At 35.5% G+C, this 14871-nt stretch overlaps 2 protein-coding genes across 2 annotated transcripts; both read right to left on the reverse strand.

The window, feature by feature from the left end:
• Positions 1-4451: 4451 nt before the first annotated feature.
• LOC131317530 (probable glycosyltransferase At5g11130) lies at positions 4452-8378 on the reverse strand. Its single transcript, XM_058347076.1, has 4 exons — positions 8192-8378; positions 7932-8089; positions 6857-7211; positions 4452-5126 (listed from the first exon to the last, which is right to left on the reverse strand). Exons 1-4 carry the CDS (start codon positions 8348-8350, stop codon positions 4452-4454), a joined length of 1347 nt encoding a protein of 448 aa, XP_058203059.1. The 5' UTR covers positions 8351-8378.
• A 1407-nt stretch (positions 8379-9785) lies between these two features.
• Positions 9786-14372, reverse strand: LOC131317737 (probable glycosyltransferase At5g11130). The gene is made up of 3 exons (XM_058347320.1): positions 14224-14372; positions 11819-12176; positions 9786-10460 (listed from the first exon to the last, which is right to left on the reverse strand). The coding sequence occupies exons 2-3, from the start codon at positions 12161-12163 to the stop codon at positions 9795-9797; spliced, it is 1011 nt and encodes a 336-aa protein (XP_058203303.1). The 5' UTR covers positions 12164-12176; positions 14224-14372; the 3' UTR covers positions 9786-9794.
• Positions 14373-14871: the final 499 nt, after the last annotated feature.

Raw genomic sequence — 14871 nt, forward strand, 5'->3', positions numbered from 1 at the left:
ATATGCTGTGATCAATATTGCGATTTCTTTTGCATTTCCATATGCTACTGAATTGGTTCTTCTTATTGAGTTTCTAGATAATAAATCATTGCCACAATGCCACTTTAGCAAAAATTTTTATGACCTGAGCTCTTATTCTGCTTTTTATGGTGCTGATTTCCCAAAATTCCCCAATTATGTTTGTCAGAGGTCCAAACTACGTAGACTCAAGGATGGAATTAGGGGGAGTCTAACTTTAGAAAATACATTTATTATATGTAAAAAAAAAATGATCCCCAACTTATATAGTCTCGCCACTACTAGATTTTTATTTGGGAAAATGATGACCTAGGACGTGTTTTGATAATTAATACCCGTCAAGAATAAGCTAAGAACATTTGTTAATGCTGAAAATGTCCTTGACATGTATTAATTATCAAAACACATCCTTAGCCGTCATTTTCCCTTTTTATTTTATTTTTTTATCATATACTAGAGTCCTAAATCTTCTCTCTCTTTTTTTCAAGAAAGGAGACCCAAAAATGAAATAATATTAAGGATGAGGTGTAATTAAAGAAAAAAGAACTCCACACTTTAATTGTAAAACTACTTAACCTAAAAAATTAAAGTTAGTCTTTTTTCGTACTCCATGTGCAAATGACAAACATTATTTACTATCGTTTTTTATGTTATTTTAATTTTTTCTAAAGTCAATGACTATTAATGTTGTAATGCATCTTTTTATTTTTTTAGTATACATTTCGCCATTGCTAGGATAAAATCTTGCTTCCGTCCCTGATGTAGTAATGAAGAATGATATCTAAGTTAAGCTAATTTCTATCCTGCATGTGTTAAGTTTGTGGCTTGTATTGGCCCTACTCTCAATTTTGATGTTAAAAATTTATTTCATGCTGCTTTTCTTTTTTCTTTTTTTAAATCTGAGTTTGGGGTTTTTTTTTATTTGAGTTTGGTTTTTTTTTTTTAAATAAAACTTATACGTAACTTTCTCAAACTTATATTGGTACAAAGCTGCAAATTTGCGACATTCAACTATACAAGCTTTTTGCTCCCATGCCTAGGGTTTTAATAGACCAAGGTGACTCATCAAAAACTTACTGTCAAATACTCATTTTCAAACTATTGGGAAACCTAAAAAAGTTTTTAAGAGGGACAACACAAATCGCTTTGAGTAATTTAGCTTTGAGTAAATTTAAGAGGATGCCACACCACCAAACCGTTTGCCACTTAGGCATTTTCCATCCAAGTTTCTAATGAAAGGGTAACATTGAAATCAACTAGAAACTACAAGGGTAAAATCAAAATCAAAAATTTTAGGAGGACAAAATTGAAACCGAGAGATATTTGTAGGGACCCAAAAAGTAGATAAGCTTTTTTGTTTGGTTGGTTGAAGCTCAAGAAAGGGCTACATGTGGATATGAAAACTACTTTGATTTTGGAATTCTAGGAGTAAAACATGGAAAATGTTGATGGCAAAACTGTTGAGTTAATGACGAAATTTCAATGCGCAAGAGACTTGTACCCTACCTAAGGTGTACTTAATTCTTTTACCATTGTAAAATTTGATAATCACAAAAAAAAAAAAAAAAATTGACGTTATCAATATTCTAAAATTCTTATCCAATGTTGGACATGTCATAGAAACTCTTCTACAAAACAACACAAAAAAAAGAAGTTAATGTTGTGAAATTGATGGAGGACAAAAGGTTCACAATGATTTAAGCCATAAATTATTTGCGAATTAAGTTTTCGAATAAGAAACGCAGTTGTAACAGTAGCGTATTAATTATATGTTTGATATTTCATCCCTATGAAGACAGAAGAGAAATTGTAATGAAAAATAAGAATCAGAAGTAGTATCCGATTGATCCTGTCGATCAATTGTGTTTCTGATAGTTCTGGAAGAACTACATTTAACATATATTGTGTTCTTTATTGTATTTACTTTCTGTTCAGTTCTTTTAATATTTCCTTAGTTTTATAATACGTTATAAAACTAACTCCTTTGCTCTTTCCAACAAAATGTTAAGAGCTTTCACAACTATATTGAAAAGAAAGGGGGATAAAGGATCCCCTTGTCTGAGGCCTTTCTAAATCCTAAACTCTTTAGACGTACAGCAGTTGATCAAAACTGATATGGTAACTGATGAGCAACATTCCTTAATCCAACTACACCATATCCCCAAAACCCATTTTGCAAGTAAATCAAGTAGAAATCCCCAATTGACACATCATATGCTCTTTCAAAATCAATTTTAAGAAGTAAACCCCCTTGATTACTATGCTTATTGGGTCAAGGTTATCAGAGCAAAGTACAATCTAAAACAGGCAGCATGGCTACCTCATTTGCCATCGTGAAGACGTGTTACTAATATATGGAGGGATATTTGCTTAGTAGGGAACTCCTCCTCATGTATTAGTTCGATAATCGCGGATGGGTTTAGAATTCAGGTTAACTCTGGGCAGGAAACTTCATTCTGGAACCATTTGTGGTTTTGAGACAATACTCTCAAAGAGTCTTTCCCTGGACTATATCTACTTTTTCTACTAAAAAAGAGGAGGTGATTAGTTATGTGAAGAATGGTTTTGGGAGTGAGAGGTGGAATCTACAATTTAGAAGGGTGTTGCGCGATTGGGAGAAACCAATTGAGGAGGAGTTAAAGCAAAGATTGTAGTCTGTGATGTTGGATCAATCCAAGAGTGATAATTTACAATGGAAATGGGCTTCGGACAAATGTTTCACAGTAAAATCAATATGCTACCAATGGGAGCAGCAAAGTCATGCTATGAATTAGGTTTTGGGATCAGTTTGGAAGAACATCCTTTAGCCTCCCTAAGGTGGAAATCTTTTCATGGATGGCAATTCAGAGTAGAGTAGCTACTAGATTAGAGCTCTTTAGCAGGAATTTGATTCAAAATTAAAGGATCACCAGCAGCTTTGCCCGTTGTGTTCGGTGCACCTAAAAACTTCCTAACATCTGTTTTATACTGTCAGTTCTCGTGGGACTTGTGGTCTCTCATTCTGGACTGGTGGCATGTAATGTGGGTATGCCTCCTTCCTTGGCAGATTTGGCACTATGGTGGTTTGATAGTAGGTTTAGAAATTCGGAGAAACATTTGTGGGAAGCTACCTTTTATGCAACTCTTTGGTCCTTGTGGTTAGTAAGAAATGACTATGTTTTTAACAACGCTACAACAAGTATTGGGGAGGTGGGTGAGCTTGTGAAGTATAGAGTGGCTATGTGGATGAAATCCAAGTTTGAGATTAAAATATATACGGTGGAGGAGTCTAAGGGTTATTTGGATAGAATTCAAAAGCTAAGGATTTAGTAGTGACTCTGGTGGTGTAATGTCCAACTTTTTGATGGACGGTTTTGTCTTTCTTTTTTCATGTTCTTGTTTTCTCAATGTACCCTCTTCGAGTTAATAAAAAGTTTCGTTTGCCGAGAAAAAAAAAACTCCGTTTCTTCCTGAAAGAGATTATGGATAATTTGAATTTCAATCTATCCTTCACTTTATTCCTGATCAGATTTTTACCGTAAAAATTAAAATGGGTGAGGTTAATCGACTTTTTTCCCCCCTTGTCCTCTGTAGTTTTTCTCCATTATAACTGAAGTCCATATCGAATGATGCAACTTTTTTGGGTCTTCCCATTGTAACTCAAGAACTTATTGATTTCTATGGATCGACATTTGAACATGAAAAAACTTGACTCAATTTATTATTGCATTGGTTCAAAAATCTCTTGAACTTGGACTAATCATGTTTATTTACGTTATTAGACGGAGGGAAAGGGGGCACGTCCTCCCGTTCGAAACTAAAATAATTTTATTATATCATATTTTTATATATTTTGTATAATTATGAAATTAAGTGTGCTACTCCACATAAATACTTGCATATATCTGTAAAATATACATGTAAAACTAGTTTTATGTTTCAATTTCGTCATATGGCGCATTTATACTTGTTGATTTCCAAACTATTTGGTCTATTTGGATCGATTCTTTTTTAATTGTACTTATTTTTAACCGTCTAAGAGCAATATTTTAAAATAATACCATTAATAAAACTATATCAATCATTCTAAAACTTGTCGATGTTCATGTAAAACATACCCTCAAAATTCATCTAAGATCTTGTGCGCTTATATTTACATAATTTAAGTGAAAGTATGTGTTATATATTTTTGTAGTTTGTAATGCATACCTTAATTGTGTGCGATCTTATTGTGATTAACTAAACAAATAAATGTTTGCCACTATGATTAACAAGGTGCCCCCACTAAACGACATTTCTGAATCCATCCCTATTTACGTATACAATGGTACCCTTTCTAATTATAGGTGCATGTTAACACAAATTTCTAGAAATCGTGTATACGCAAACTCACTCACAAGCTGCGAATGGCTCACGAAATATTCCGCTATATATAATCCAATCAATTGTATCTCCTAATCGAATACTATGGTAGGTAATCTTATGTTAAGCCTCCGGAGCCACACTGAATGAAGCACCATATGCAACAAATCGAACGGTTGTGCTGGTTGATTTACCAAAAAATGTCGTTGGACTTGCTTGACTCTCGCTTGCATTTTCAAATACTTATCCATGGAAATCCCTAGCAAAATCGTCTTGATTTCAGGTATCTTCGACACGGGAACATGAATCGAAAACTCTCTCCAATCAAGAACATCGCTAAACGGGAGCACATAACCGTCAGATATGATCACCGGAACGCACTCTGCATATATAGATTCAACCACTCTAGGGCTTGCCACTTCGTATCCACTTGGACACAAGCAAAACTTGGCCTTACCCATTAGTGCAAAGTAATCTAGGGTTTTGGGGAGGTACTCATGAACTTGAATGTCATTGTCTTTGTTTTTCCAAATTTTGAGTAGGGTTTTCCGTACATGGCCGTGTTCACCGCCTGCAAAAAAGGCGAGGATTGAACGGTTGTTGGGTGGTTGGCCGAGGTGGGGCGGTCCGAGTTCTTTGTATGGCATCTTGATTTCCGGCAAGGAGACGTCTCTTGATGGTTTGAAACCTTCGGAAGTGTTGGCATTGCAAAGGACTCTTATGAAACTTTTGAATAGCTTGGGGTTGGAAGTTGATATATCTGGTCCCTGGCATAATACATAGAAGAGGGGCAAGTGAATCGAAATGATAAGAATTGGAAAACAAAATGTTTTTATTTTTTAAAGAACCACACAAAATTAAAAAAATACTAGGCATTTGAAGAAAAAAAAAAGAAATTATTTTCCAAACCATTAAATTGTAGATTCTATTATGACCTTGAATTTAATTATCTCCAATGTGGATTGATTAGAAAACTTTTTGACCAATGGAAATTTTGGATTCTGAAAATTCCTAGGAGATTAAAAATAGCCTAAAATCAGATTCTAAAATAAATTTGGTTTGGGGTGCTTTTGAGAACATATTTTAAATTCTAAGTTATTCAAATACTGCTTTTCAAATTTTCCAATAAAAACTATTGACCTAACTATTTTAGTAATATTGTTAGACTTTTGTCAATAAAGAAAGAAAGAAAGAAGAAGAAGAAGATCTAGTTCCGCCATGGACAAAGTTTCCCCCGTCGAAACATATGATGAGCCTAGAAGAAGAATGATATGCCAAGTGGCATTTAGCCTAATGGCTCGAGTGCACTTAGACTTAGGCCATCCACAGTGGTATAATCAAAAGCCAATTGTTGTTAAAGTTAACAATATTGGTGCAAGAAATGGCTCATAATGGTATAATCAAATTTAACAACATCCTTAAAAATAATCAAATTTTGGGCTTTGGATAACCAAAACTAGCAACCTTTTTCAATAATCAAAATTTGTGAACCTCACACCACATAAGTTAACTGGTTCCAAAATTATATATACACGTATTTCAATTAGTATTTTCTTCTTCTCTTCTTCACCTGTTTTATATCTTCTTCACTTCAACCACAAACGTTTCTCTTTCTTTTCCTCCAAAAGTGAAACTCATATTTTTCGATCATCTACAATTTAACCCATCGTTGTTGGATTAAGGTATTTCACTCTTCTTTTCCATTTCTATTTTAGGCTGCATTCTTATGAACTTAACTTAAACTTAACTTAAATCTGAAATTTGTCTTTATTTGAATTTTTTTCGCATTTGTTAGTTTTGCATCAAATTTTTATGGGTTATTGATTCGTTTTGACAAAAAGAATCGGAAAAATATTTTTTTTTTACTTTTACCCAATTATTTTGAGAAATAATCACTTTTTAGCAACAAAAAAATGATTTTTTCGACTAAAAAGTAGTTATTCTTTTTTGGTTCCTTCACCTAAGGTTGAGTAAATGAAGAACTTTGCAAAAAAAAAAAAGGAAGAATCTTGCATTCTTTTCCAAATTCAAGAACACATCTGATTTTTTTAAAAGATTAAAAGAGTGGTGGATTTGTGATATAGGCTACATGAATAGGAAGAAAAAAAAAGTTTTGGTGTTGTTTTGATAGATAACACATGTTTGATATATCTTTGCCCCAAAAAAAAAATGTAATGGAGGGAAGTGATAACGGAAAACAGAGGGGAAGAGAGAGATTGTGTGAAATTGTAGTGGACCCTTTATTTTGGTTATGGATTAGAAGAAACCATTGTGAATCTCAACATTGTTAAGCTTAGCAACCTCTTGAGTGAATAATCAAAAGCTGATTTGTCAACTTTTGGTTATCCATTTTTAATTATACCACTGTGGATGGTCTTAGGTGTCAGGACAAGAAAAGACTCTTTCAAAGTACTAATCTAACTATTTTAACAATACTAGACTTTCGCCGATTAAAAAAAAATAAAGCAACGAAAGAAAGAAAGAAGAATATGCATACCCAATCATGGCAAGAAACAAAGAAATGATCAGCCCCTCTGCTTCTATTCCAGTACTCATACTTCTTCGACACTCCAGCCACATAATCGATAACAACATTCTGCAAACGTTCCCGAGCGAAATCCGATTGCGGTTTGTACAGATATTTCACGATTCTAGTTACGCTGACCGGGAGAAAAAAGACTAGAGCTTCATCGGGACTTCGCGCCCGAAATGGGCTCTTCGCTCTCTCTATTTCGTCGATGAATTGCCCTTCAATGGAGTAGATGTCCTGCATTGGTCCGATGTGAAACAACGGAGGCTCTCCCTCTTTGTACGTCCATACCTTCAATCTTTTTTCCATCTCTATGTAGCTCCTGATCATAAAGGAGGATAGTTAGCAATTAAATTGGTGCATTTAGTAGAAAAAATACCTAATGTTTGTGTAAAAATTAGTAACATTGAAATAACAATCGATCGAGGCCGATTTTAAGTTTAAAAAGTTGGTAGTGAAATCTTTTGCAGAAAATTTCTTGCAATTGAGTTTGCAGCCGCGGCGTTCAGGGGCCACGGCAGCGTGGTCCGGTTAGAGACGCTATAGGCGTCTGCAATCAGGGGCGGCAGCTGCAAGGAGTTGCAATGGTGCTATGTTAGTGTTTCGTTCAAGGGTTTCTAGACTTGGGCCTTGACCCATTAGGTGACTGGGTTTGGCCGATTAGGTGTTTTACGGGCTTTGTCTCTTGGGTGTATGGGTTTTTGCCCTTTTGGTATTTTATTGGACGCTCAATGTATCATTTACCGAGTTTTATTAAAAGAAAATTGTCGATAAAAAACAAAAATTCTGGTTACTGTAACTACTAGTCTAAAAAAGTCCTAATATGAAAACACTGAAGGTACTTTTAAAAAAAAAAAGGGCTTTAGAACAGAGTTGCTCAACAAGAGTAACATTATTGTGGTCACTTTTGGAGAACTGGAGGGCCTTGTGAATGTGGGGGCCTAAAAAGCTCATGCTTTAGTAGCCAGACCCGTTTGTCAGGCTTGCATATCATACACATTCAAATGCGCGCTTTAGTTATCGAATTTTGATAGATCTTAACTGATGAAAAGCATAAGGGTTTTTGTAAATGGATCCTCGAGGGATGAAATCCTCATTCTTGTACGAAGAATAACTCCGAGTCCGGATCGCTTTAAGGATGGCCGCCCGTGCCCTGGCCAAACCTTCTTCTACCCTCTCAAAACGATCCTTCTTCTGAATCTGTTAAACCAAAAAAAAAACAAAAAGTTGTCTATAATCGGAACGCACTAGTTCAAAACTTCATACAAACTAAAAAAAAAAAATTCCCGAAAATATACTTACATTGCTTCTATTGACAATTGGGTTTCGTTTAACGATCTGTTTTGGAGGAGAGGAGGGGAAAAAGTGGTAGTGATTGTTAATTAAGGAAGAAAAGATGAGTATCAGAAAAAGAGAAGGGTATAGTAGGAACAATGTTGGGGTGCAATTGAAGTTGGCCATGGCTTTGAAACTTAGGAATGATGATGAAAGTAATAAGTATATCGATGGCAAAAGAAATATATATCAAGGTTTAAAAGGCAAGTAAATAAAAGTTTATATAATAAATGAGACAATAACCACCGAGGTGGTAGCCCAGTTGGTGAGGGCCACTACTCCTCTTAATGCAGACGGAGGTTTGAGTCTCAGCAGTTGTTCGAAATCCGTCTGCGGACCAAAGGGGGGACTTTTCACTAGTTGTGCACTAAAGTGGTGCCGTGGTGACGGTCCGTCCTTCAGGACGGTAGCTATGGCTCGAACCGGATATTCCATTGGCGGGTAGGGAGCCCCTATGGTCACGCCCAAGAAGAGTTGCTACGCTAGTTGCCCCCTCCCACCCTTTTCGATTATCAAAAAAGATAAAATAAATGAGACAATATGAAATGCTTTCTATGTTCATGGAAAAGCATATGACATGTTGTTTGACTTCTTGACCTTTAAAATCTACATAGTTCTAACTGAGATATATGTTGGGTTTTTTGTTTTGGAATCCAAGCACATGATCACAATTCCAAAAAAGCCGTGATTTTGGTGTTATCCCTATTAATCACCCCTTTTAATATCCTTTCACAGTAAATCTTGTTTAAATAACCCTTCGTTCTGAGAGGTTATTCATTAATGCTCCTCACCAATCACAACATACCACATGGCCCGGCCAGTATTGTGTGTTCTATTTTACCACCATATGGGTCTAGGCTTGTATCTGAGAGAAGGCGAGAAAGGCTTGCGCCTCGGGCCCTGATTTTTATTTTTATTTTGAAATTAGAGGCCCTTAAATTTTACGAGGTGTTATAACATATATGAAAAAAAATAAGCCCATCAGTTAATAAAAAGTCAAGCCTATTAGGCATATATATAAACTCAAAGGGCCCATAATTTTCCCATAGGAAATGGCTTGTATATTCATATTGGACAGTTTATTTTGCTCTTTTTAAGTTGTTTAATTAAGAAGGAAACAAGACATAACTAGCTACTTAAGGGTTTTTATATTGGAAGAATCTTGCTCACAGGTTTAAAAGTCATCAAACTAGTAATTAATGAGCACATTAGTTGCATGAGCAAATGGATTAATTAAATATGAGAAGGGATTGTCAAAGAATGAGACAACTGATTAAAGTGTGCAAAAGCAAATCAACAAAGAGAAGAAACACTTGAGAGGGGTTTCAAAAGTTGAAATTGATCAAAATTTATCTTTGTTCAATCATGTCATAAGAACAGTCGAATCATGAGTTAGCTAGCTATATTTCTATTTAAAAGGAGATCGCAGAAAATATTGATTAATATGATAACGTAATTACTACTTTGCCGATAAAGTACAAGAAGAGAGATATGAACAATTTCTGAAAAAAATTCAAGTATCATAAACATCATATTTACCAAAATGTACACTAATTCAATCAACCAAATATTACAATGGCAACCTTACATTAAGCCTCCTAAGCCAGATGGAATGAAGAACCATATGCATTAGATCAAAAGGTTTAGCCGGTCGATTCACGATAAAATGTCTTTGCACCTCCATAACTCTCTTCTGCATCACCAAGTACTTTTCCATCGAAATCCCCTGCAATATGTTCTTTATTTCCGGTATTTTTGACACTGGAACATGAACCGAAAACTTGCTCCAATCAAGAACATCGCTAAATGGAAGCACATAAGAATCCGAAACGATCACCGGAATACACCCTGCGTATATAGACTCAACAACCCTAGGGCTAGCCACTTCATACCCACTAGGGCACAAGCAAAACTTGGTTTGACCCATTAGTTCAAAGTAGTTTAGGGTTTTGGGAAGGTACATGTGGACTTGAATGTCACAATCTTTTTGTCCTTCCCAATATTTGAATAGTTGTCTTCTTACGTAACCGTGCTCACCTCCGGCGAAGAAAGCGAGGATCGAACGGTGGTCCAGGGGTTGGCCGAGATGAGGTGGGCCTAGTTTTCCATATGGGATTTTGATTTCTGGCAATGAAACGTCGCGAATTGGTAGGAATCCTTCTGAGGCGTTGGCGTTGCAAAGGACTCGGATGAAGTTTGTGTATAGATTAGGGTTAGCAGCTGTGACATCCGGAGCCTGAAATTTTGAAGTTTTATGAGAAAAAAATAAATACATGGCAAAAAAAAAATCATTATCCTGAATTCAATTTCCAACTGTTGGCTATATAGTAAGAACGTATTTTTTTTTAATCCTTTCGACATTTTTTCCTCACTTTTCAATGAACTGAATAAGTTTGTTTCATCTCTTTAATGGGAAAAACTACAATACACACCCTTTATTTGGATGTGTATCATATGCACCCCTTAAAATGTTATGAATTGTAAAGAAAAGTTACGAATCGTATTGCTAAAAAGTTACGAATTGTATTGCTAAAAAGTTATGAATCGTATAAAGGTTACGAGATACACCAAAATGTTATGAATCATAATGAAAATGTTACGAATCGTACTGTTGAAAGGTTATGAATTCTAAAACAAAAGTTACGAAACACACTAAAATGTTATGAATGAACCATAAAATAGGTGCATATGGTACACCTTTTTAAAGGGTGTGTATTGTAGACTTTCTCCTCTTTAATTATTTATTTACCCTCCACGAAATAAAGATCAACATATATACCACCTTACTTGAATTTATTTCATATATTAATCATACGATGATTGTCAGGTTTGGTTCTCGGGTGGCGTTTGCCGGTGTACCCATGAGCCGTTAAATCTTTGTAATCTTTTTGAAAGATTTATAAAAAAAAAATTGCTGATAAAAAAAATGATGATTGTCAGTATCCTATCACTCGCCCATCCCATAATTTTCATCGTTTTTGGAATTCGTGTAGTTCTTTTAAATAAAAATAAACAATTTTCATGCATAGTTTCTTAAATTTTTTCACACCAATTTAGAGAACTAATCAAGATCTTTAAATTGGCGTGAAAAAAGTCAAAAAACTACGAGCAAATTGCTTCTTCTTCTTCTTTTTTTTAGCTAAAAAATGTTGCATAATAGTTGAAAGTGAAAAAAATTGTGTGTCGACGCAGCGAGTATAGTATAATCACCATAATACTAATCCAATAATTCAAAAAATTCTATAGCATGTTTCTAAGGTATATCAATAGAGCTGCAAATGAACCGAGCAGCTCGCGAGCTTGGCTCATCTCATTAATACTCCGCTCATTTACTAAATGAATTGAGCTTGAGCTCTAGTTTCGGGCTCGTTTAGTAAATGAGCTGAGTGAAGCTCAGCTCGTTCGAAAAAAGCTCAGCTCGTTAAAAAGACTTGTTTAGTAAATAACTAAGCTCGGCTCGTTAAGGCTCTAGCCGAGCTCGAACTTAAGTTTTTGGCTCGTCTAGTAAACGAGCCAAGCTCAAGCTCGACAAAGCTCAGCTCGGCTCATTTGCAGCCCTAGTTATGTGTATAGATTATAAATAGCAATGCATACCCAGTCATGGCAGGAAATAAGGAAATGGTCAGCTCCATTGCTTCTGTTCCAGTGGGGATACTTGCTGGACACAATTCCAATATACTCCCTCACAATGTTTTGAAGCCGAACCCTAGAGTAAGTCGTGTAAGGCCGGTAAACGAACCGAATGATATTGGTGATGCTGACCGGAAGGAAGAAGGCTAGGGCCTCGTTGGGGCGGGATGCAAGAAACGAGCTGTTCGCGCCCAGGCTCAGCTCGTCGATGAATTGGCCCTCGATGGAGTAGATGTCGTTCATAGGCCCGTTGTGGAAAAGCGGTGGCTCTCCTTCTCTGTACGTCCACACTCTAAATCGCTTCTCCATCTCGATGTGGCTCCTTTTTTTAGTAAAAATATAGTGTATGAGCAATCCTATACAAATTGGAAAAAGGAAAGACAAGAATAATTTGATTTTGATTGCATTGTGAGATCCTAATTTTAAAAAATATTAGTCTTGAAATAGACCCCATCCCTGTTTTAATAGATTTTTATTAAACTTGAGAGTTGTGACAATCATTTCCTTTCTGTTATATGAAGCTAATACTTTCTGTTTTACTCGAATCTTCATGTAATAAAACAAAACAAAAAAAATAAATAATACATCAAAAATTAAACCACATAAAGTACCTACAAGAAGAACCATCTGGGGCTAGCTCAGCTGGCATTTCCTGATCCTCGAAGGATCAGGGTTCAAGTCCCATAGTGGGCGTTTGAGATTCAAAATTATGAATGGTTTTTGAAAACCCTTGTGGACTACCTACTAACATTCTGGTAAATCCTGCCGGGGGGGTGGGTGGGGTGTGGAAAGGGGGTGGAATACCCACAAAAATTGTAGAGTTTAGATTGAACCTCATTTTATTAATTGTATGCCATACAAAAGGTAGAATTGAAAAGGAATTCGATTCGAAAAATGTAGTGAAAATTGGGTCACAAAGATTGTGATCAGAATCAGATAAACTCCAATCGCAAAAAAGATTGAGGAAAAACGTTCAAATTCCAAGATTAATATAATTTTTCAAGATATGCTATATCTACCTGGTCAATATCCAAGATTCAAAGCATAATTCTGTTCTAGAAAACTTTCATCCGTTGAAATTGGAACTACTACCTTTTTCCAAGTAATTTTGAATTGGGAAAGCTAACGGCATCTGAAAAAAAGGGATAGGGTCAAAGTATTTCAGATTTTTTCATTTTTTCAGATTTCTCTCCTCTCTGCGAGAAGTTTTTGGGTGAAATTTGGGTACCATGTGGTGGTACCCAGCGCACATCTGAGCCGTCCAAACGTGTTTTGAACGGCCAAGAACCGGGCGCTCTCTCTCCTACTATACTCAGCCGACGACTCTCTCTCCTCTTTCTCGACCTCTAAATCCTGGTCATCCAAAACACGTTTAGAAAGCTCGGATGTGCACTCAGGTACCACTTGGACTATACCTTATTTGGTTATTTGCACCCAAAAATTTCTCCTATTTTAACAACATATAAATTTCCTCTTAAAAAAACTTCTCCTCTACATTTTAATTTTGGATTAATCATGAGAGAACAATGCAAAAGTAAAGCTCCTTACATCAATTGTATAGATTACTTTTATAAGTAACTTAAAAAACAATTCTTAGTTTGAAGAAAATCTTTACTCATTTACCAAAACCAAGAGAAAATTCATTTTCCTTTCCAGTCTTTTCCATTCACAAGTCTCCCTTATGGTAACCGGATTTTCCCCGTCCACGTCCGCTTTTTACTTAGGGGTTGTTTGGGAGCTAATTATTTTTTGATATTCTAAATTATGGATTGGAGGAAACAGATTTTTAGATTAGAATCAGAATCAGCGAAGGTTTTAATAATATGATAACAGTAGATTTTGCCGAAGGATAGTGTGTAAATTTCTAATGAGAATCCAAAAAAAAATCATATGAAGGTGATTTCTGATTTCTGCATTCTCCAGTTTATTTCTCATGATGAATTTTTTCAAAATGCCTCCTATAGTTCACCAGTTAACATACACTCCAAATGGCATCTTATTGTTAGCTTGATATATATTGTTAGGCCCATCTCCTAACAGCTTAAGCTTTCGGAAGAGTTGGTAACTTAATGTACATAAGGCTCACATTTGTACGTGCGCCACGAATCATCCATTCGAAAAGTCAGTTTTATTTTCTGCGGGGTCTATTAGATGAATAATTGATCTCGCTACTGTGTGCTCGACTGGCTGATGAAGATCGCAAACTAGACTTGTGGTCTTAAAAAACTAAAACTGGACCGAACTGGCCGGTAGCAAACTAGACGTGAGCCTCATATGATACTAATCGTCAATGACGTCCTTTATATATCAATGGATTCACAACACACATATAAGAAATGGAGAGAGGAAAAGAGTGAGAGATCCTCAACTGATGAAAGGCATAAGGATTTCTGTAAATGGAACCTCTGGGGATAAAACTCTCCACCCTGTTCGACTTATAACTCCGCGTCCGGACCGCTTTCCGTATGGCCGCTCGAGCCCTGGCTAAACCTTTTTCTAGTCTCCTAACATTGCTCTCTTCTATCTGCAAAATTTGTGAAAATTATAATTAAAAAAAAAATTAACTACAGATTAATTGTATTCCCCTCTTAATTAATTTTTTTTCCCTCGTGTAGTTCTTCCAAACAGGAAACAAATTATAAACATCTAATGAAATACTACCAAATACGATAGAATCAATAATGCCCTCTAAAATTTAATCGCACAATAATTAAGGTGTATTCCACCAACTAAAATAAATTTGAATTAAAGGTGATGTATTAATTGTGAGAGAATGACTAGTCTCATAAAGCGAAAAATAAATACTTAAAGAATAAGAATCTTAACGGGACGGGTTAATGTACATAGTATTACGATGCTGGTTTTGTGTATGAATCTTTTGAAGGGGGGAAAAAAAAAAAAAAAAGCCCACTTTGTGAGAAAACCTCAAATAGATACTTTGATATCCTCGAAAATTATTTTCCCTAAAAAAGTTAAGGAAAAAAAAAAAAGTTATCATGTGAAAATAGTAGTTCTTT

The sequence above is a fragment of the Rhododendron vialii genome, chromosome 2a (genome assembly GCF_030253575.1).
Source record: "Rhododendron vialii isolate Sample 1 chromosome 2a, ASM3025357v1".
Lineage (NCBI taxonomy): Eukaryota > Viridiplantae > Streptophyta > Magnoliopsida > Ericales > Ericaceae > Rhododendron > Rhododendron vialii.

Coding starts and splice junctions, on each gene's coding strand:
- LOC131317530 (XM_058347076.1), bottom strand. CDS start 8,350: ATGGCCAACTTCAATTGCACCCCAACATTGTTCCTACTATACCCTTCT. Junction 7,212..7,931: donor AACCCTTATGCTTTTCATCA/GTTAAGATCTAT, acceptor CTTTATGATCAG/GAGCTACATAGAGATGGAAA. Junction 5,127..6,856: donor TTGTTTCTTGCCATGATTGG/GTATGCATATTC, acceptor GTATTATGCCAG/GGACCAGATATATCAACTTC.
- LOC131317737 (XM_058347320.1), bottom strand. CDS start 12,163: ATGGAGAAGCGATTTAGAGTGTGGACGTACAGAGAAGGAGAGCCACCG. Junction 10,461..11,818: donor TTATTTCCTGCCATGACTGG/GTATGCATTGCT, acceptor TCAAAATTTCAG/GCTCCGGATGTCACAGCTGC.